We start from the raw sequence: 24,274 nt of genomic DNA, 5'->3' as shown, positions 1-24,274 counted from the left end.
CACGCTCGGGGATACCGCTAGGCAGGTTAATGCCATTTTTTTAAATAGTAAAGTTAAGATATTTTTGGAACACAGTTGCTTTATTGCCTAAAAAGTCCCAAAACAAAGAGGAATTTCTACATTTTCTGTATTTGCTAGTAGGGATGTTGGCAAAGGTCAGAGCACTCCATTCACTTAGTTAATTTCAAAAAAGTTGGGATGCTGTGGAAAATATAAATAAAAGCAGAATGCAATGATTTGCAAATCACATAAACCCATATTTTATTCACAACAGAAAATAGAAAACATATCAAATGTTTAAACTGAGAAAATGTACCATTTTAAAAGGAAAAAATTAAGGTCATTTTGAAATTGATGGCAGCAACAAATCTCAAAAAAGTTGGGACAGGGAAACAAAAAGCTGGTAAAGTAAGTGGTACAAGGAAGATCTGGAAGAATATTTTGCAACTTATTAGGTTAACCCCTTGCTTACTGAGCACTTATACCCCCTTCCTGCCCAGGCCAATTTTCAGCTTTCAGTACTGTTGCACTTTGAATGACAATTGCGTGGTAATGCAACACTGCACCCATTTGAAATATTATAATTTTTTGAGGCAGATAGAGCTTTCGTTTGGTGGTATTTAATCACTAATGGTTTTTTTTATTTTTGCTAAACAAACATTTAAATACAGAACAAAAAAAAATTTTTTTTTTAGTTTCTGCTATAAAATTTTGCAAGTAAGTAGTTTTTCTCCTTCACTGATATGCGCTGATGAGGCTGCATGGATAGGCGGCACTAATAGGTGGCACAAATGGGCACTGTTAGGTGGCACTGATATGCAGCACTGATGGGCACTAATGGGGCTGCACTGATAACCAGGGCACTGATGATCTGTGTACATTGCTGGTTACAGCTCTCCTCACCTCATGCTGTGACAGCGCACGAGGATAGGAGAGCCAATAACCGGCAACTTGGTTTACATTGTGATCAGCTGTGATTGGACACAGCTGATCACGTGGTAAAGGGCTGCTGTGCTTGCCCCTCTACCACGATCAGCTGTGTCCGAAATCCAGCAATCCAGTCCAGCAATCATGGAGTGGTGTTGAATGCGCACTCCTAGGGGGCTTGCGAGAGGTGTGGTTCAGGGAGGACGTCCTCCCAGAATGAGAGAGGTACGCTTTAGCCGTCTTTTGGCTATGGTGCAGTTAGGAAGTGGTTAATTGGAAACAGGTGAGTAACATGACTGGGTACAAAAAGAGCATCTTAGAGAGTTAAGCCCCGTACACACGATCAGACTATCGAAAGATCTGTCGTCCGTTTTTCGTGGCATGCCAATCTGATGTGGAAAGTGAAGAGGTTATTTTCATACGAATTTTCCCGTACGACAGAATTCTACTTCAGAAGTGATGTCATGTGTTGGATTTTTTATATGTGTTCTTTCGTCTCGGAGCATGCCTAGTCTTGCTCTTAAGATTTTTTCCCGTCGAAATCTGTACTAATGAGACGAAAATCGGACATGTGTTGACGGAGGACAAAAATTATATAGCCTGCACATCAGGATTTTGTCAGCCGAAAAGTCGGAGTCGGCTGTCGAATGCACCATACTAACAATCCGAAAATCGGCAGATCGGTGGTCGGACAAATTTTCCCTTCAGATTTTCTTATCGTGTGTACGGGCCTTTAGAGTGTTTAAGAAGTAAAGATGGGCAGAGGTTCACCAATCTGTGACAAAAATTGGCAAACTATTTCAGAATAATTTTCCTCAATGTAAAATTGCAAAGACTTTAAAAATATAACCATCTATAGTATAAAATATCATCAAAACATTCCAAAAATCTGGAGAAATCTCTGTGTGCAAGAGATAAGGCCAAAACATAATATTGGATACTGGTGATCTTCAGGCCCTCAGACTGCACTGCATTAAAAACAGAAATTATTATGTGATAGACGTCACTACATGGGCTCAGGAACATTTCCAAAAAATCACTGACTGTGAACCCAGCTCACCGTGCCATCCAAAAATGCAAGGTAAAGCTCTATCATACAAAGAAGAAGCCAGAAATTCTGCCATATTCTCTGATCCAAAGCTCATTTAAAATGATCTATTGCAAAGTGGAGAACCGTTCTGTGGTCTGAAGAGTCAATATTTGGCATTCCTCCAGTATAAAGAGGAGAGAGACCTTCCCGGCTTGTTATCAGCAACATTCCTCTCCCAAAACTCCAGCTACCTTTAGGAAGAGGAGCAATTCCTCTTCGGTTCCTGTCAACATCATCAATAGGTCATTTATAAAAGGATACCAGCAGAGGATGTGTGGCAACCAGTCTGCAAGTGCGACATCAGTAAACACCAGCCGCTCCCGACCGCCCAGGTAAAGATTTGCATAAGAGGGTGCGCAGCAGGTGCCCATAGCTACACCCTGTGTTTGCAGATAGATTTGATCCAAGAAGGTGAAGTAGTTTTTAGTCAGAATAAATTCTAATAGTTCCAGAGCAAACCCCATAAGGGGCTAAGTGGAGTTGTCTTGTTCCTTTAGGAAGGATTCAGTCACCTAGATGCCCTTCCCATGCGGGATACTTGAGTACACAGCCTCGATATCCACGGAAACAAGCATGGCATTCGGAGGTACATCAGTCCCCACGATGTGTCTAAGAAGATCCGCTGATCACGTATATGCAATGGTAATCGCAAAACGTGGGTAATAAGAACGAGTCAACATATCTGCTCACATTTTCGGTCAAAGATCCAATCCCAGAGATGACAGGCCTACCAGGGGGGCTAGTTCGATGTTTATGTACCTTGGGTAACGTGTAAAGGGTAGGTAGCCTGGGAAATGTTGGGCTTAGAAAATCTAAGGTATCTTTTTTGATCAATCCCCGTAGGAAGGCATTAATATAGACTGATCAAAAGTCAGTTTGAAAATGTGTGACTGTTTCTGAATTTATAGGGCGATACCATTGTGCATTTTGTAGGACTTCCAGACACAAATTTTGGTATTGCAGATGGATCATGGCAACTATACTGCCCCCCTTATTGGGGGGCTTAATCACCAGATCAGAATAGGTCTTTAACTGTTGTAGGGTCCTCAATTGTTCAGGTGTCAAGTTAGAGGGAGTTGATTGCCACTGGGTTGTTTTTAAATAATGGACCGTCTGTTGAACAAACGACCAGATATTGGGGCAGATGGATAAATCTGGGAAGTTAGCTGATTTTAGTTTAAATGAGGTATTTCTATGGCCTAATTGTTTAGAGAGCAATTGTATTGTATCAATTTGGGAGGTAGATACGGGTTCGGGGTCAGTTGCCCCTTCATCATATAACAGCATCAGGTCTCTCAGAGCTCTAAATTGCTGCATTGTATAAATGTTTGACCTGCTCGGACAAGTCCTTTTCTAACTTTCTCTGTTTTCTTTCCTCATCAAAAAAATATTTAAAAGTGAGATTCCGAGCAAACAGATAAAAATCTTTAATTGTTTCCATAACATCAATAGGCTGGGTTGGGCAAAAAAACAGAACAAGTTGGGAGTACTGAAATGCGTGCTGGAGAGAAGTAATACGGAGTGATAATTATGATGTTCAAGTCTATTGGATGTGGATTGCCTGGGTGTGGGATTTGTGGAACAAGTCCAAGCTCACTTGTTTTTTGATTTTGGAGTTAGTGCTGATAGTTGGGTCTAAAAAATCACTCTGGGTAGGTGAAGTTTTGGAAGTAGCTGGAGCAGTAGTAGCTCCCTTAGCTAAGATATTTCGAAGAATAGGTGTGAGATTACTTGTGCTAGTGTTGGAATGGGTCAGTGGTTTCCAAACATTTTTTGGTGGGATTACTAGGAGAATACCCACCACTATTCTGAGTGCGCTTTGGTGGCCGTGTGAGTTGATTATCCAAAAAGCGTGAACGTGCCTGTAATGAAACTGAATTAAAGACAGAGGAATCAGATTCAGTCGTTTCTTCAATTTGTGAACATGCTTGTAATGCATTACGTCGTGAGCACTGACGATTACTTTGTCTACTAGACCATTTGTAGGCATAGCCCACAGTAAACCCCATTTGACCCTTATTAAATTTAGTTTGTTTTTTATGTATCATTTCTTTATTTAGTATCTTAAGACGTCCTTTTATTTCTTGCCACCCCGCAGCATATGCCGGCATATCAAAAACATGGTTTTATTGCGCATTCAAAGGTTCAATTTTGGTATATAATACCTTCATAATCTTCAGTGTATTGTTTACCAGTATAACCATGAGCTCTTTGCTACATTTAGGTAAAGTCCGTCCCCAGGATTTCTTCTAGTCCTCTGAGGGATTTCGAAGAGTGGGAAAAGTATGTAGCTACAGGCCCTGGGGATTTAGATCTTCTTTAATTTATTTCGGAAAGCAGTCTATATGCCAATATAAGTGGGATTTGCACTTCAACAACCCATGTATCTTTCCAAAATAAGCCTTGGGATCCTCCTCCTTTTTTTGATTGACAGTACAATCAGACTTGATTTTGGTCATAAAGCCTGCCCATTTAGTACCAAGAAGATTCATGTTTGGAGAGATGTCACACGTCAAATACAAATATATTCAAAATTTGTTTTTAACCCTTAAGGTCTCTTTTGCAGCTTACTTTTGATTTTATACCTTCTTGTATATGCTTACATGCTTTTCTATTGATGACTATACATCTCTTGTTATAGAAAAATGTATTTTCTCTCATCCTTGAAACTCCTGAAGAAGCAGGCAACCCAAAACATGTTGAGTATTGACCAGCTGTGCTCCCATTTGTATACATCACCACCCTATCCACTTAAAGACCAGGCCTATTTCTGACACTTATTGTTTAAATCAGTATGTTTTGCTAGAAAATTACTTAGAACCCCTAAACATTATATATTTTTTTTGCAGAGACCCTAGAGAATAAAATGGAGATTACAATACTTTATGTCACACCGTATTTTCGCAGAGGTCTTACAAATGCAATTTTTTGGGGAAAAAATACACATTTTTGAATTAAAAAATAAGAAAACAGTAAAGTTAGCCCAATTTTTTTTCTATATTGTGAAAGAGAATGTTACGCCTAGTAAATTAATACCTAAAATGTCATGCTTCAAATTTAAACACTCTCGTGGAATGGCGACAAATTTTGGTACTCAAAAACTTCCATAGGCAACGATTTAGAATTTTTTACAGGTTACAAGTTTAGAGTTACAGAGGAGGTTTAGGGCTAGAATTATTGCTCTTGCTCTAATGATCGCGGCGATAACTCACATGTGTGGTTTGAACACAGGTTACATATGTGGGCGCAACTTGCATATGCGTTCACTTCTGTGCGCGAGCTCGGAGGTATGGGGCGCTTTATATTTTTTTCTTATTTATTTTACCTTTTATTTTTAATTCTTCACTGTCCCTTTAAAAAAACATTTTTTGAGTACATTTATTCTGTTTACAAGGAATGTAAACATCCCTTGTAATAGAAAAAGAAGGGCAGGTCCTCTTTAATGTGAGATCTGGGGTCAAAAAGACCTCAGATCCCACATCTACACTTTAAAAAAAAAAAGTAATTTTCTTTTTTTGCATGAAAAAAAGTTTCACCTTTAAGGCTGTTGAAAGGAAGCGACGTATGATGTCGCTCCGGTCCTCCAAGGCCATAGAGGCGAGTGGGGGCCACCTTGCCCTCACTCGACTTCCTGCCTAGGGCTACAGCGGACCGTATCATTTTTTCCACAACCGACGGCTCCGGTAAGCGGGAAAATTACTGGGAAGTGGCGGGAGGGGGGTGGGCACCTCTCCCGCCGCCCATAAAAGTGATGGGACCATTTTTATGTGAAAGAGGACCACTGGCCATGCCAAAAAATACCAGGGTTATGGCAGCTATCTGCTGCCATAGCACCGGTATTTAACGTCAAAGTACCAATGTAAATACATGGTGAGTGGTCCGGAAGTAGTAATAAGAATTGGACACAATATATTAAGCACAGTTGAGCCACTGGGTGTAATTTTTTAATGCACATTCTTATTTTGTGTACAGGCATACCCCGCTTTAAGTACACTCACTTTAAGTACACTCGCAAGTAAGGACACAGCTTGTTCAGCTTGGCATGACACTACTCCTGGTTTTTAACATTGGCGTCTATAGGAAATCTTGGTCAGCTTGACATGGCACTGCTCCCAAACCATAAGTGACAGGGATACCAAACTTAGGGAGCACCGAGAGGGGACCCAGGACAACAACATATCCTGTTTGTGGCTGGCCAGCTTGCCTAGGTAATCTACTATGTCATAGTCCTGGATCCCCTTAACATGCTCCCCAAGCTTGGTGTCCTTGTCACATGGTTTGGGAGCAATGCCATGTCAAGCTGACCAAGATTTCCTATGGAGCTAGTATATTTACATGCATTGAGAAGTGAAAAAAGGTATTGCTTCACTTTAAGTACATTTTGGTTTTACATACATGCTCTGGTCCCATTGTGTACTTAAAAGTGGGGTATGCCTGTAAATATTTTTGTCATGTTGCATAGCTTTGTAATAAAATTATTATGATTTTATATGGTCTGACATGCATCTATTCGCACCAAGAAAATCCTCTAGCCCCTTCCTCCCCTTTTTTCTGCATTCGCGACTGAATAACATAGATATACGGCGGCAAGGAGTACATGATCTGGCACTTCTGGGTCGGCGATTTTACACAGCAGATGCCGATCACTGGGTGCCAGCAAATAGATTACTGCCGTCACTCACTGATCGCCCTTTACACACACAGGACAGGGCTCTACCTCAGTAAACAAGGCAGAGCTCTGTCCTGTCAGTGAGCAAGTAATGGATTTACTTTCCCCGCAAAGCAGGGAATGAAATTCATTACTTTCCCTAGTAAAAGCACCTAACACAGTACACTAAAACACTAGCGATGCCCTTGGATCGCCCCTGATGTTAACCCCTTTCCAGCCAGTGTCATTAGTACAGTGGCAGTGCATATTTTTAGCTCTGATCACTGTATTAGTGTCACTGGTCACCAAAAAATGTCAAAAGTGTCAGTTGGTGTCAGAATGTCTGACGCAATATCGCATTTCTTGCTATAAATCGCTGATTACCGCCATTACTAGAAAAAACATATTTTTTAAATGCTATGACTTTTGCGCAAACCAATCAATATAAGTTTATTGAGATTTTTTTTTTACCAAAAACATGTAGCAAAATACATATTGGCCCAAATGTATGAAAAACTTACAGTCAGGTCCATAAATATTGGGACATCAACACAAATCGAATCTTTTTGGCTCTATACACCACCACAATGGATTTGAAATGAAGCAAACAAGATGTGCTTTAACTGCAGACTTTCAGCTTTAATTTGAGGGTATTTACATCCAAATCAGGTGAATGGTGTAGGAATTACAACAGTTTGTATATGTGCCTTCCACTTTTTAAGGGACCAAAAGTAATGGGACAGATTAACAATGATAAATAAAACTTTCACTTTTTAATACTTGGTTGTAAATCCTTTGCAGTCAATTACAGCCTGAAGTCTGGAATGCAAAGACATCACCAGACATTGGGTTTCATCCCTGGTGATGCTCTGCCAAGCCTCTACTGCAACTGTCTTCAGTTCCTGCTTGTTCTTGGGGCATTTTCCCTTCAGTTTTGTCTTCAGCAAGTGAAATGCATGCTCAATCGGATTCAGGTCAGGTGGTTGACTTGGCCATTACATAAATTCCACTTATTTCCCTTAACATACTCTTTGGTTGCTTTCGCAGTATGCTTCGGGTCATTGTCCATCTGCACTGTGAAGCACCGTCCAATGAGTTCTGAAGCATTTGGCTGAATATGAGCAGATGATATTGCCAGAAACACTTCAGAATTCATCCTGCTGCTTTTGTCAGCAGTCACATCATCAATAAATACAAGAGAACCGGTTCCATTGGCAGCCATACATGCCCACGCCATGACACTACCACCACCATGCTTCACTGATGAGGTGGTATACTTTGGATCATGAGCAGTTCCTTTCCTTCTCCATACTCTTCTCTTCCCATCACTCTGGTACAAGTTGATCTTGGTCTCATCTGTCCATAGGATGTTGTTCCAGAACTGTGAAGACTTTTTTAGATGTTGTTTGGCAAACTCTAATCTGGCCTTCCTGTTTTTGAGGCTCACCAATGTTTTACATCTTGTGGTGAACCCTCTGTATTCACTCTGGTGAAGTCTTCTCTAGATTGTTGACTTTGACACACATACACCTACCTCCTGGAGAGTGTTCTTGATCTAGCCAACTGTTGTGAAGGGTGTTTTCTTCACCAGTGAAAGAATTCTTTGGTCATCCACCACAGTTGTTTTGCGTGGTCTTCCGGGTCTTTTGGCGTTGCTGAGCTCACCGGTGCGTTCTTTCTTTTTAAGGATGTTCCAAACAGTTGATTTGGCCACACCTAATGTTTTTGCTATGTCTCTGATGGGTTTGTTTTTTTTTTTTTTTTAGCCTAATGATGGCTTGCTTCACTGATAGTGACAGCTCTTTGAATCTCATATTGAGAGTTGACAGCAACAAATTCCAAATGCAAATAGAACGCTTGAAATGAACTTTTATCTGCTCCTTGTAAATGGGATAATGAGGAAATAACACACACCTGGCCATGTAACAGCCGAGCAGCCAATTGTCTCATTACTTTTGGTCCCTTAAAAAGTGGAAAGCACATATACAAACTGTTGTAATTCCTACACCTTTCACCTGATTTGGATGTAAATACCCTCATATTAAAGCTGAAAGTCTGCAGTTAAAGCACATCTTGTTTGTTTCATTTCAAATCCATTGTGGTGGTGTATAGAGTCAAAAACATTAGAATTGTGTCAATGTCCCAATATTTATGGACCTGACTGTAGATTTTTTTTCAAATCTTTATTGGATAGGTTTTATATCAGAAAGTAAAAAAATGTTGTTTATAGCGCAAAAAATAAAAAGCGCAGAGGTTCTTCAGGTTCCCATTCACCGGCGGGGAAGCTGAATCACGGGGCTGGTGGTCGCGATTGCCGCCGGGCTCCTGCAATCACTCCCCGTGGAGAGGGAACGGCGGTCTGCTGTTGTAAACACAGGAGACCATTGTTCTCTCAGGAATCAATACGGAGTTCCTGGGTTCCTTCTATTTAGGATCACAGGTCTCTGTGTTGATTCCATAAGCCCATTCCCTTCACAGTTAGAAAACACCCCCTAGACTCACATTTAACCCTTTGATCGCCCCTATGTTAACCCCTTCCCTGCCAGTGTCATTAATACAGTAACAGTGCATTTTTTAGCACTGATTACTGTAGTAATGTCACTGGTCCCCCCAAAAGTGTAAAGAATGTCAGTTAGGGGTCTGATCTGTCCTCTGCAATGTTGCAGTCCTGCTAAAAATCGCTGATTGCCACCATTACTAGTAAAAATAAATAAATATATAAAAATGACAGAAATCTTTCCCCTAGTTTGTAGACTCGATATCTTTTGAACAAACCAATCAAAATACGCTTATTGGGATTTTTTTTACCAAAAGTATGTAGCAGAATACAAACTGGCCTAAAATGATGAAACAATTCAATTTTACATTTTTTTTTTTTTTTTGGGAATGTTATATAGCAGAAAGTGAAAAATATAGTTTTTTTTCCAGAAATGTTGCTCTTTTTTTGTTTATAGCGCAAAAAATAAAAATTACAGAGGTGATCAAATACCACCAAAGGAAAGCTCGGTTTGTGGGGGAAAAAAAGAACATCAATTTTATTTGGGTACAGTGTTGCACGACCACGCAATTATCAGTTAAAATAACGCAGTGCCGAATCACAAAAAATGGCCTGGTCATTAAGGGGGAAAACCTTCCGGTCCTGAAGTGGTTAATGTAACAGGTTCTGCAGGTTTAGTATTGCATATTATTCCTCACCTTGAAAACAGAGAAGATTAATTGTCCCATCACACAGTTCAGACATTTAACCTAAATACCTGTTTGACATGACAGGACTAGAGAGGCAGGCTATTGAAACCTGCAATCAGTTATTTATGAACCGACAGATACAGACAGAGATTACTCATCTGAATATTGCCTTATGACAGCATGTACTGTAGACTAAACTTAGGGGTCTGATGGCAATATTAGGGTGTGATGGCAATATTAGGAGTGTGAATAAAACCAAATTAATGCAGCGCTAGCAAGAAATAATATAAAAAATTACAAATTATTTAAATCAATCTATATCATGTGAATCCAATATGTAATAATAAAATATATTAATCACATTAAAGTGCATAAGTTTCTATAGAAATATTTAAAGTGCATATTTAAACTAAAATATAAACATTCAAATGTGAGATTTAAAGTGCAAAAATGGTGGAATAAAGTCCTTATTGATGATCCAAGAAGGTGCCAAAGTGCCAAGTAAATAAAGGTGCTTGTGAGGTGAAGGTGCCCTCTTGGTTCCCCACTCACCGGAATTAGATAGTGGAACGCACGCATTATGATGTGGAACGCACGCCAAGAGCGGCGCCACTTGCTTTGTATGATATATGCCATTTTTATTCTTTGATCTTGTAAGTATTCAATCGTATTTTGGGGAATAAAATTATACCTACGTACTTCACGATGTATGGCCCTCTTTTCTTTTAATGGTGGTATCGGGAACGATTTCCACACGGAGGACACATCGGAGGAATTCCATATCTGATCCTGGGCAAATGTGCAATAAAACCAAGGGCTTTTATACTATCTAATTCCGGTGAGTGGGGAACCAAGAGGGCACCTTCACCTCACAAGCACCTTTATTTACTTGGCACTTTGGCACCTTCTTGGATCATCAATAAGGACTTTATTCCACCATTTTTGCACTTTAAATCTCACATTTGAATGTTTATATTTTAGTTTAAATATGCACTTTAAATATTTCTATAGAAACTTATGCACTTTAATGTGATTAATATATTTTATTATTACATATTGGATTCACATGATATAGATTGATTTAAATAATTTGTAATTTTTTATATTATTTCTTGCTAGCGCTGCATTAATTTGGTTTTATTCATTTATTCTAAGAGTTTCTTAGTGTTGCAGCAGCTGCACACCTTCACAGTTTTTTCACAGAATAACATATCACTATTGTGTAGCGCGGGTTTAAATTTGTTTTTTCAATATTAGGAGTGTGATGGCAATATTAGGGGTGTGATGGCAATATTAGGGGTCTGATGGCAATATTAGGGGTGTGCAGTTTTAATGATCATGCAGTATTTCTCATGGATTATTAGAACTCATACTGGGTCACGGGTCCTAACTGACAGAACCCGCTGAACTGAACAAAGCCAAAAATCGAGATCTATTGTGAACAGAGTATATGTATAGTAGTCTGTCTTTGCCTGTACTCTGAGTGTGGGTACAGATCTACAAAAGGTAATAGAACTGTAGTAGACCAGTAAACGTTTTGTTGAAAAATGTTTATCGCTGTAAGTAAACTATACTGACAGTAATGTGAGCTCCATTTACCCACACAACCCTTTTTCTCCTAGGATTCCACTGCATAGATAGCTTTAGTTGGGCCCATTTTCCAACAAAGCTGTATATGGCAGATGATCCCATGTATGCCCTTTTAGTACAGGAAAAGGCCTGGTGATTTTTTCGCTTAGATGGCAGATTTCTCACGGCATTTAGAAAACTCTATAAGGCATCTGAAAGAGCCCAGGAATTAGAGTCGGGGACACATGCCTACTGGAAACAAAACCAATGATAAAAGTGTGATGGTCCTTCTCTGGCACTAGATGCAAGACGGTATTAAGATGCAACCACAATGGCATCTTTCTGCAGTATAAACCCTTAAAATATGCAAATATAGGAAAATAAATAATATTCCTGTGCATAGGGAGGCTCTTACACAGAATCATACCTTGTGGTATGCCTAGATAGTCCCCTTTATATGTAGAGAGATACTGGGATGTCATTACTCTCTGCACCTCTGCAATAGATGGCGGCTTAATCCAAGCCGAGCGACTGTCTTCTGAAATCTTTTTCTCTTGGTGAGGTAACCGCCAAGCTGCAAAAGTCTAAAGATGAAAAGGATTAAGCAAATGTGACTAAAAGCTACAAGGTATAACGTACATTGTCTTTAACATAATGACCTAGATATAGAATTCTGTATTTTTTCATCTTTAGATAGAATTTGTGTTCAGTGGTACATCATCCAGATAGATGATGAGATAAGATTACAATATCAGAAGCCACTTATAAAACAGGCATGACATCCAAAAACACTTCTACCTCAAAATGGTTCTTAAGTCAAACGTTTTTTTTTTCCTAATGCATTATCTGCATTAAAGTGTCATTATACCCACATCATTAAAAAAATATCAATAAATGCTGTTTTACATGGTGTTCATGCTCACTTAGTCACTATGGGATTACTTTTCTGTGTTTTGTAAAAAAAACCTGGTTGATCCTGCTGCTCTCTATCTCCCCCTCCTGTCCATGTCCTCACTGCAGTTAGGGATTTTGCAGAGCAGTGTTGGCAGCAAATGCACATGCTCGGTTTTCAGTGTATATTCTACCTTGAGCATTTCCTCCATATTACATCTGAGCAGCACATGTGACTATAGAGTTACACTTGTGGGCCATCATCCATAGACAGAAAGAGAAGGTTGAATTTAAATTTAACAGTGTGTGCTTAGTAAAAAAAACTTCCACTTGTTCCATATCCCACCTATTCCAAATTCTTACCCGAGTACTCTCTCAATCGATCCAGTGCTTAGCCCACCTACACCTTATATAGCATAAGTACAATTAACATAAAAATATATTTGAAGAAGGGTCCACTTTAAGGGGTACTTTACAAACAACTGTCATTTCTGTAGTGCGCATTTGAAAATTAAAGCAGTATTGGGCGTGGCCGGCAGCCGAAGGAGATGGCCGCGTGAGGTTTGAGCTCCGATACTCCCGGTCTCTCCGCAACACCTAAAGCGACGTAGGGCAGCGACTCCGGCTCTCCTTACACCCTCGTGAAACCGGGAACCCTGAGGAGCAAGATGCGGAAGCGAAAGGATCGCGGGGGGCCCCGTAAGTTAACGGACTTTTTCTCCTCTACAAGTACACCCAGGTCCCAAAATGGCGCCGGGGCCTTGCTGCAGGCCGGAGCCTCGGCCGGATTGCGGCACAATAGCGGGAGGGACCCGGGCTTGCTCTCTCCATCGGCCAGCAGCAGGTCATCCCAAGGGGGCTCCCCATCCCACAGCCCGCAAAAACATGCGACCAAACGGTCGGAGGCACACCGATGTGCGGGCGACAGTAGGGAAGGCAATGGATCCCTGGATAGCACACTTGAATTCTACGCTAATATACAGGATTTTCCTACTACTGGGCAGCCACTCACAGATGTCACTATGAAGGACATGCTGATGTCCATTAATGGAGCGTTTCACAGGGAGGTAGTGGCGTGTGTTAATGGCATAAAGACTGACGTAGTAGAACTTGGAGGCCGGGTGGATCATATTGAAGGGAAAATGGAGGAATTCTCTACTGCCCACAACGAGCTAGTGGACGATTATAATGCCCGGGGGGATGACCTAGATGCCCTGAGAAGCAAGAAGGCGGACCTGGAGGACAGGGCCCGCCGCAATAACGTGAAGTTGCGGGGGGTTCCCGAGTCGGTCACCCCCCCAGAACTAAGAGCCTATGTGCAGGCTATGCTGCTAGCCCTAATGCCGGACACCCCGATCACTGAAGTGGTGGTGGACCGGGCCCATCGCTTACCAAAACCACAGCATTTACCGGACAAAGTTCCAAGGGATGTCATTGCGCGCATCCACTTCTTCCACGTGAAGGATGACCTTATAAGGTTTGCGAGGAAAACCACCCCACTGCCTGATCCCTACCACAGTATCTCGGTATATGCGGACCTATCGCAATTTACTATGGCCGCTCGGAAGAAGCTTATCCCATTGACCAAGCTGCTTAGAAACAACCAGGTGCAATACTCCTGGGGGTTCCCCACCAAGCTACTTATCATTAGAGAGGGCCGTACACACGTCGTCCGATCGGTGGAGGAAGGATTTGCCCTCACTAAAAAATGGGGTTTTCTCCCGGACCCGCAGGAGACCTCTCCTCGTGCAGAACCTACCCGTCTAGAACCGGAATGGCGTAAAGTCAACAGCTGAGCCCGAGCTGCTGGAGCAGTTCCCGGGATACTAGTACCATGGATCCACAGCGGATTCCTTTTGCACCTTCTTCAAGTCGCTTTTTTTTTTTTTTTTTTGCCTTTATAGTTTCCTCTTGATGTTTCCACTCTGAGCAGTTGAAGTTACCTCCTACCTGGATGAGTCGGGGTCCAGGAGTGACCGGGTGCTCGGAGCTGACTCCCCTCTGACCAGTGTCTGCGATCTTATCGCATGACGGGGATTACTCCGAACTCTTGTTTACTTGTTTTTTGTGCTTTTTATGTTTCATTTTGTTTTATAGTTCATTTTTTTGACCTCACCATTGTCTACGAAGAACTGGAATCTACTACCCTGATGACCAAGAACTTTCACATTGCATGCGCTCAACACCAGCAGCACACATGGGGGACTGTGTCCTTGTACACTCTCTACAGGTACTGTCCGCACTGTCTGTCCTTTTTCCTATCTCGATATGGCGGAGGCTGCTTGACCTATGAAGACCCTGCTTGTAGTGAATTAAGTCTGATAACTGCAAAGTTTCATTATCTTTATGCCTTTTCTCTTTAAATGGTTATTAAGATAGTTTCTATTAACGCACACGGCCTTAACAGTCCTTTCAAGCGCAGGTCTCTCTGGCGGGAGGCTCGCGCTTTACATGGAGATGTAGTTTGTGTCCAAGAGACCCACTTCGCACGGTCCAATCCTCCTCGGTGCTCTGACAGGTCCTACCCCCACATTTTCTCCTCTTCGGGTGCTACTAAAAAGAAGGGTGTACTTACTGCTATTAAAAATTCTGTTGCCTTCACTTTACACGACTCGTTGGCCGACGAGGCAGGTCGGTACCTTATACTAGTCTGTGACATTAATAATATCACCTACACAATTGTTAACCTTTATGCTCCCAATCAGGGGCAATTGCGATTTTTACGGGCGCTGAGGAGAAAAGTGGATCGTGTGAAAAAGGGTCTTACACTGTACTGTGGGGATTTTAATTGTATTGCAGATAAGGAGTTGGATTGTTCTCCCACTCAGGGGCGTGCGAGGGCTACTCTACAAAAGTTTTTGCACACCTCTGACTTATATGATGTCTGGCGTTGTTTGAACCCTACGGAAAAGGACTTCACGTACTACTCAGCCCCTCATGGATCGTACTCGAGAATAGATCTATTTGTGGCTGACCTACAATTCCTAAGAGCGGTTGAGAAGTCTAACATCCACACTATGTCCTGGTCTGACCACGCTCCGGTCTCGTTGGTGCTCTCGGAGCCCCATATGACTACCCCGGTCCAACTGTGGCGCAACAATGTGTCTCTGCTCCGGGACGCGGGCCATCGGGAGCGGATGGGTGGTCGGATTCGGGAATATTTTGAGGATAATGACACTCCGGAGGTGGACATATTCACACTATGGTGCGCACACAAGGCGGTTTCCAGGGGGATTCTTCTCCAACAGGCCTCTAGAGTAAAAAGGGCGAGGGCTCGGGAGTTGGATTCCCTGATGGGGAAGCTCAGATCCCTTGAGATCGCTCATAAAGCAGACTCTACCCCACTTAAATTGGAGGAGCTTACTGAGTGCAGAAAACTTGTCCGTCTTAAACTTCTAGAAGAACATCAGCATCTCTTGTTCTTATCTAAAGCACGATACTATTCTCAGGGTAACAAATCGGGCAAAATGTTAGCTAATTTCCTGAGACGGAGGCACCAAAAAACTAAATTGCCCTCTATCAAAGAGCCCACAACTGATATCCTAGTACGCCACCCCACTGCTATAGCCAACGCCTTTTCTAGTTACTATAAGGCACTTTACAACCTTAAGGATGATGCGAAGACCCCTCAACCTTCAGAACCCCTTATTAAGTCCTTCTTAGACTCCTTGCATCTTCCCACTATAACGGATCAGATGCGGCAGGTAATGAATTCCCCTATAACAGAGGCGGAAGTTCAAAAGGCTATCTCGTCCCTACCACCTAACAAATCTCCAGGAGCGGACGGCTTTTCGGCTGAATACTACAAGGCATTCCAACAAACCTTGTCCCCATATCTTTGTAAAGTATTTAATGCGGCTGCCCAGCGTGCCTCCTTCCCAGAGGAAATGTTACAAGCAGTGATTGTTGCGCTTCCGAAACCAGGCAAAACGCCTGATGTGCCCCAAAATTTCCGTCCCATTTCTCTTCTAAATTCGGATCTTAAGCTATATGCAAAAATCCTAGCTGTGCGCCTGGCCGAGGTAACTCTCTGCCTGATCAAGGCGGATCAGGTGGGATTCGTGAAAGGTAGACAGGCGCCGGACGGCACTAGGAGAATGTTGGATCTCTTGCAAATGGCTGAAAACAGGAAGGTGCCTTCGGTGTTCCTGACGTTAGACGCAGAAAAAGCGTTTGATAGGGTTCACTGGGGGTACCTAAAAGCGATATTGACCAAATTTGGGTTTCAGGGACCTATGTTTTCTGCTATCTCTGCCCTATATACTAAACCCTCGGCCAGGGTGTTTACATCCGGTGCCATGTCTGACAGCTTTGTGATTACCAATGGAACACGCCAGGGGTGCCCCCTGTCACCACTTATTTTTTCCTTGGTTATGGAGCCCCTGGCGGAGGCCATTAGGAGTGATCCCAATATCTCGGGTATTGGAGTAGGGGGAAGAGATCACAAAATCGGGCTATTTGCGGATGATGTGATCCTTACCCTGACTTCCCCAACACGATCCCTCCACCATTTGCAGTGCCAACTGGAAGCTTTTGGAGCCATTTCCTACTATAAGCTTAACGTAACAAAGTCCATGTGCTTGCCGATTTCTTTGTCTGCTAGAGAGCTGCAAAGCCTTAAGAGCAAGCACCCTTTTCAATGGACCACTAAATCGGTTCCGTACTTAGGTATATCTTTGGTGGCGCCGACATCTCAAACATATCATACTAATTTCACCAAATTGCAGTCCATCGTTCGGGACGACCTAGCACATATCGCCTCCTATGAACTATCATAGTTGGGACGCATATCTGCACTCAAGATGCTGGTGCTACCGAAGATTCTTTATTATTTTAGGACACTCCCGGTGGTAATCCCAGAAGCATTCTTCAATAATATGGACAAGGAATTTCGGAGATTCCTGTGGGGGGGTAAGGTACCGAAGATCCCGTACTCTATACTGATTAAATCTAGATCTGTGGGAGGCGTCGGCTTCCCGCGCCTCAAAACTTATTACGCGGCCGCCCTATTAGATCAAGCGAAAGCTTGGTTTGACCCCACCTCAGATAAATTATGGGTGCTTTTAGAAAGGGCAATAGTGGCGCAAAGGGAACTCCCGGCCTTGCTTTTGGCCTTTGTATCTGACAGTGCAATCTGCATCCCCAGGATATCCTCTTTGCAGGCGACGTTGCGAGCCTGGAAAGTGGCACAATCCTTGACAGGGATCCCTAAAACTAAACTGGAATTGAAGCTAGACTCCTATGAATATCTTATACCTTCACTGAAAATACCTCTTGGGGAATGGTCTAGGTCATCCTCATACCGGGAAATACGCAACCATCCTGTTAATAATCCCTCTTTTTTAGGGCCCAGCTATATCACTACCATATTAAACACCCTAATCCCTTAGTGGAGGTACCTTCTGATATCTGGGACTATTTCTCAAACCACTATAGCAAACCAAGGGGACTTTCGTGGTTCTACAAGGCACTGCAACACCATACTAGGTACAGCAAGTCCTCTAACGAATTAACATGGGAAAAAGACCTAGGGGAGGAATATACGGAGCGTGAATGGCGGCTGGCCACTCGCTCCGGATATTCATTGACACATTGTACTACTCACTGGGAGGTGGCTCTCAAAATCCACCACCGCAGCTATCTGACCCCGGTGCGCCTGGGCAGAATGTTTGGTGACGCTTCCACGGCCTGCTGGCGGGGGTGTGGGGGACAGGGAACGCTATTTCATCTTCTATGGCAATGTCGGTGTCTCACAGGCTATTGGGCGGCGGTGTTCGCTCTACTTAGGTCGGTGACCGGGGAGCTGATGCCAATGTCCCCGGCCTTGGCTCTTTTGAACCTAGGCATCCAAAAAGTGCCTCCCTTACACCGAGCTATCGTTACCCATGTCCTCACCGCAGCCAGGTTAACTATTACTGCGGCTTGGAGATCGGAAAATAAACCTCAAGTGTTGGGGGTGATTAATAGAGTTCGTTCCCATTATTCATATGAAAGATTCTTTGCTAATGTTAATGGACAGTGCACGCAATTTGAACAGATGTGGAGTTGTTGGTCATCGAAATACCCGGGATAGGGGCAGCCTTGTCTCTAGGTGTTTTGTTATAATGTAATGCTTATACTTTTGAATGATGACATGTACTTGCATATGAGGTTAAAGTTTTAGACTGTCCAGTTGATAGTCTTATGTATTAAGGATCTATGTTTCTCGACTGTACAAGGGTTGAAATGCTGTCAGAGTTAATTGTAACTACCACATTCAATGCCCACACGCTACGTGGGGGCAGTGGGTGGGCGTCCCGTGGGTTGGCGCCTGGCCCCCGGGGGGGCTGGGGGGGGCCCGCGCTGGATCACAGTGTTGTTCCCGATGGGGGTGGTCCGGGGTGGGTTCCCCGTTGGCGCTGCACGGAATTGTTTGGCTGGGGGGCCGACTAGCGGGAGGCCCTATCCCAAGTAACAGGTTGGCGCTGTCTGATGGCTGAATTGGGTATACATTGTTCATTGTGATTGTTGCGGATTTCAACTGGTGTACCTGTATAACGTATTTGTTATGTGTTCTTTTTCTTGAAAATTTAATAAAAAACTATTGAAATGAAAATTAAAGCAGTATTAAAACCAAAAATGTATCCAATTGCAGCTCATAGATTTTTAGATGTGGTGACTGTAGTAGTTTTTTTAGGGTCCTTTCACACGGAACGGAGTCTGTTCTGCTCAGCGGAGGGATCGATCCACCGATCCCCGCTGAGCAGGCAGATGACAGCTCCGTCTCTGCTCTGTGTGCGGAGACGGAGCTGTCAGATCCCTGCTGTCCTCTATGGGGGAATCGGATGAGAACGGGGACGGATGGATGAACCAGGACGGATGGAAAATAGGGTTTCCATCCGTCCAAATTTCACGGACAGGATCGGAATCGGATAGCAGAGGGTGTCAACGGAGATGTCTCCGCTGATATCCGCTGCCCCATAGGGATGCATGGAGCATCCGATCAGATCCGCCTGAGAAACTGACAGGCGGATCGGATCGGTTCGCCCGTGTGAAAGGGGCTTTAGGCTTTTTTCCACCTGTTGATCCTGCCAGTGTGTCTGTTATTTTTCAACTTACTTTAGCAAACCCAGCTGTCCAGACAAAGAAGTAGTTAGTGGGTTTAGACAAACCATTTACTGAGGACAGCAGTACTTAAAATGGCCAGCTTGTTTGCTGTAACTGTTTATAATGTGTTAGCTGGAATTAAGCTTCAATTTGTTAGTCAAGTCCATCTAAATCTACTAGTACATCTAACACTACCCTCTCCCCAGCCGGACAATGCTGCTGTCCAAAAGGTGTCTCTCTTGTTCCTCCATCCAGATTGGAGACATCCTAAGACAGGAAGTGCATTACTGGCCAGGCTACCAGGTGAAAATAAAGGAAGAAAAGCGTAAAAAAGTAAAATGAATGCAGCCACCACATCTAAGGATTGGTAAGCTGCACTATGTTACATTTTTGTTTTTGAGTTTAGTACCGCTTTAAACGAGGACTCTGTTCTGGTTGCTTAGGCAATAATGGCGCTTTTCCACTGCATGGAACCGTACCGGTTCGGCACACTTTTGTGCTTTTCCACTGCTGGTACCGCACTGTATAGGGTCGGAACGGTTCGGTACGGTACGGTATAGGTTTGCTTTTCCACTGCATGGAACCGAACGGTACGGCTCTGAAAAAACAGTACCTACTCGATTGTGGTTCCAACAGGTACCAAACTGGTACCATATCCCACAATCCTTTGCATGCAGTCACTACTAGCCACTGATTGGTCAGAGAATCCCACCCACCCCGTTGTTATCCCACCCACTTAACTTAGTACTACTTTAGTGGAAAAGCAAACCTATACCGTACCGTACCGAACCGTTCCGACACTATACCATGCGGTACCAGTAGTGGAAAAGCAAACCGGGCCAAGCAGGGCCAAGCAGGGCCGAGTAGAGCCGAGCCGGTACGAGCCGGTACTTGCAGTGGAAAAGTGCCATTAGAAACGTTCTTGTTAACATACACACATACGGAAGTCCCCTGGTTAAAAGTTGATAAGTATTATCTAAGTAAAGAATGTCAATTATGTAAATGTTGCCTTTGTCCCTTCTTGCTCTCCCTCCTTTTATTAATGCAAATTAGGGACAGATTTATCTTTTGTATACATTTTTCATAATAAATTTGCTGCTATAAAAGTTAACATATCTGTGCTCCTTTGGGCTCGTTTACACTTGCTTCAAAACATGTCATTGGACACTCTGAATGTTAATCAAAGCACCTGCCACTAAATAAAATGGTTACCTTACCGTCCTGTTCACACGTGTTTGCTTTGCTTCAAAAATGATACCCAATTTCACATTCTTTGTGATTCAAAGCGTCTTTAAAGACTGCACAGAAGTCTATGACAAAGCTCGCATACAGCACCTGAAGCTTCCGAGAGGCTTTTATTCAGTTTTAGCTTCCCTTGGTTTTGGAGAAATTGCAGGTATGAGATATCAACACACACAAACACACACACACACAGGGCATCTGCCAAGCTTCATTAAACCTTCAAAAAAGCACCACCGAAGCATATTTTAAGCACCACCGAAGCATCGCAGAAACATCAAAAACTCATCAAAAAAGCATGTTGAAGCGCTAGGTGCTTTAATGTGTGTTGAAGTCGAAGCAAAGTCTTCTAAGTTGTGTACAGTTCTAAAGTTACATTTTATTTTATCTTTAATTTAGTGTTCGCAGTTGCGGCACGATAGGGAAAAGAGGCAGCTATTATGTAAAACTAAAACTGCTTTTGTCACAAAATGCACACATAGATAAATGCTGACATATTCATATGAAAAATGCACGTGCAAACAGTTAATTTAAAAGGAAGTGGCAAAATGGCAAGCATTTAATTTGCTTGAATGGCACATGCATCAAGAGCACAGCATGCAAGAGTTAGGCTCTTTTACACTTGCTTCAAAACACAGCTTTGGACACACTTTTTTAAATCTCTCTGCCAGTCAAAGCACCGGCTGTCACTAAATAAAATAGTTACCTTTCAGTTCTGTTTACGCCTTGCTTTTGCTTTAAAAGTTATAACCCATGTCTCATTAGTGGTTCTTCAAAGCCTCCATAGAAGTCTATGACAAAGCTCGCTTGAAGCACCTGAAGCTTTGGAGAGGCTTTAATTCAGCTTTAGCTTCGCTTTGTTTTGGAGGTATCGCAGGTACACGCATACACGGTACACATCGCAACACAAACGCACAGGGCATCTGCCAAGCTTCATTAAGGGCTCGTGTACACTTGCTTCAAAACATGGCTTCGGAAACACTTTTTTTAAAGCTCTCCAAGCGCCAGTCAAAGCACCTCCCACTAAATAAAATAGTTAGCTTGCAGTCCTGTTTGCACCTTGCGTTTGCTTTGCTTCTCTTCAAACATTATACCCCGTGTTGCTTTAGTGGTGCTTCAAAACGTCTTCAGAGCCTACATAGAAATCTATGACAAAGCTCTCTTGAAGCACCTGCAGCTTTTAGGACCTTTAACCAATTGCTGCGGCATGTCGGCTCTATGGCGCAAAACAGCGTACCTGTACCTCATTTCGCGCAACAGCCAGCAGGGGCGCCAATCAGCGGCCACCCCCGATCACTCCCCAGAGAGACAGAACGGCAGTCTGCTGATGTAAACAAGGCAGATCGCCATTCTGGCACAGATGAACAACGGGATCTTGTGTTCCTGCTATTTAGGAACACGGATCTCTATGTTCATCTAGTGAGTCCATCCCCCACATAGTTAGAATTCGTTAGTTATATTAAAATAGTAGATTTTCTCAGTTTAAACATGCCATTATAAATAATAATGAATACAATGAAATTTGCAAATCATTGCATTCTGTTTAATGTACATGTTAGCACATCTACAGTGCCTTGCGTAAGTATTCGGCCCCCTTGAACTTTTCAACCTTTTGCCACATTTCAGGCTTCAAAAATAAAGATATAAAACTGCAATTTTTTGTGAAGAATCAACAACAAGTGGGACACAATCATGAAGTGGAACGAAATTTTTTGGATATTTCAAACTTTATTGACAAATAAAAAACTGAAAAATTGGGCGTGCAAAATTATTCAGCCCCTTTACTTTCAGTGCAGCAAACTCTCTCCAGAAGTTCAGTGAGGATCTCTGAATGATCCAATGTTGACCTAAATGACTAATGATGATAAATAGAATCCACCTGTGTGTAATCAAGTCTCCGTATAAATGCACCTGCACTGTGATAGTCTCAGAGGTCCGTTTAAAGCGCAGAGCATCATGAAGAACAAGGAACACACCAGGCAGGTGCGAGATACTGTTGTGGAGAAGTTTAAAGCCGGATTTGGATACAAAAAGATTTCCCAAGCTTTAAACATCCCAAGGAGCACTGTGCAAGCGATAATATCGAAATGGAAGGAGTATCAGACCACTGCAAATCTACAAAGACCTGGCCGTCCCTCTAAACTTTCAGCTCATACAAGGAGAAGACTGATCAGAGATGCAGCTAAGAGGCCCATGATCACTCTGGATGAACTGCAGAGATCTACAGCTGAGGTGGGAGACTCTGTCCACAGGACAACAATCAGTCGTATACTGCACAAATCTGGCCTTTATGGAAGAGTGGCAAGAAGGAAGCCATTTCTTAAAGATATCCATAAAAAGTGTAGTTTAAAGTTTGCCACAAGCCACCAGGAAGACACACCAAACATGTGGAAGAAGGTGCTCTGGTCAGATGAAACCAAAATCGAACTTTTTGGCAACAATGCAAAACGTTATGTTTGGCGTAAAAGCAACACAGCTCATCACCCTGAACACACCATCCCCACTGTCAAACATGGTGGTGGCAGCATCATGGTCTGGGCCTGCTTTTCTTCAGCAGGGACAGGGAAGATGGTTAAAATTGATGGGAAGATGGATGGAGCCAAATACAGGACCATTCTGGAAGAAAACCTGATGGAGTCTGCAAAGGACCTGAGACTGAGATGGAGATTTGTCTTCCAACAAGACAATGATCCAAAACATAAAGCAAAATCTACAATGGAATGGTTCACAAATAAACATATCCAGGTGTTAGAATGGCCAAGTCAAAGTCCAGACCTGAATCCAATCGAGAATCTGTGGAAATAACTGAAAACTGCTGTTCACAAACGCTCTCCATCCAACCTCACTGAGCTCGAGCGGTTTTGCAAGGAGGAATGGGCAAAAATTTCAGTCTCTCGATGTGCAAAACTGATAGAGACATACCCCAAGCGACTTACAGTTGTAATTGCAGCAAAAGGTGGCGCTACAAAGTATTAACTTAAGGGGGGCTGAATAATTTTGCACGCCCAATTTTTCAGTTTTTTATTTGTTAAAGTTTGAAATATCCAATAAATTTCGTTCCACTTCATGATTGTGTCCCACTTGTTGATTCTTCAGAAAAAAATTACAGTTTTATATCTTTATGTTTGAAGCCTGAAATGTGGCAAATGGTCGCAAAGTTCAAGGGGGCCGAATACTTTCGCAAGGCACTGTATACACACACACACACACACACACAACCCAATTCCAAAAAAGTTGGGACACTGTACAAATTGTGAGTAAAAAAGGAATGTACTAATTTACAAATCTCATAAACTTATATTTTATGCACAATATAATATAGATAACATATCATATGTTGAAAGTGAGACATTTTGAAATGTCATGCCAAATATTGGCTCATTTTGGATTTCCTGAGAGCTACACATTCCAAAAAATTTGGGACTGGTAGCAATAAGAGGCCGAAAAAGTTAAATGTACATATAAGGTACAGCTGGAGGACCAATTTGCAACTTATTAGGTCAATTAAAAACATGATTGGGTATAAAAAGAGCCTCTCAGAGTGGCAGTGTCTCTCGGAAGTCAAGATGGGCAGAGGATCACCAATTCCCCCAATGCTGCGGCGAAAAATAGTGAAGCAATATCAGAAAGGGGTTCCT

At 42.6% G+C, this 24,274-nt stretch overlaps 1 protein-coding gene across 1 annotated transcript in view; it reads right to left on the bottom strand.

Moving 5' to 3' along the window:
- TEX26 (testis expressed 26) overlaps positions 1-24,274 on the bottom strand; it is a 90,906-nt gene that overhangs the window by 12,066 nt on the left and 54,566 nt on the right. The window contains exon 5 of the mRNA XM_082244869.1: positions 11,848-12,004. Coding sequence (XP_082100995.1) covers positions 11,848-12,004 — 157 coding nt within the window. The remainder of the gene's footprint in view (positions 1-11,847; positions 12,005-24,274) is intronic.

Source organism: Pelophylax lessonae (assembly GCF_965119305.1).
Source record: "Pelophylax lessonae genome assembly, chromosome: 2".
NCBI lineage: Eukaryota > Metazoa > Chordata > Amphibia > Anura > Ranidae > Pelophylax > Pelophylax lessonae.
Note: the sequence above shows the minus strand (reverse complement) of the source record. Positions and strands in the feature narration are given on the sequence as shown.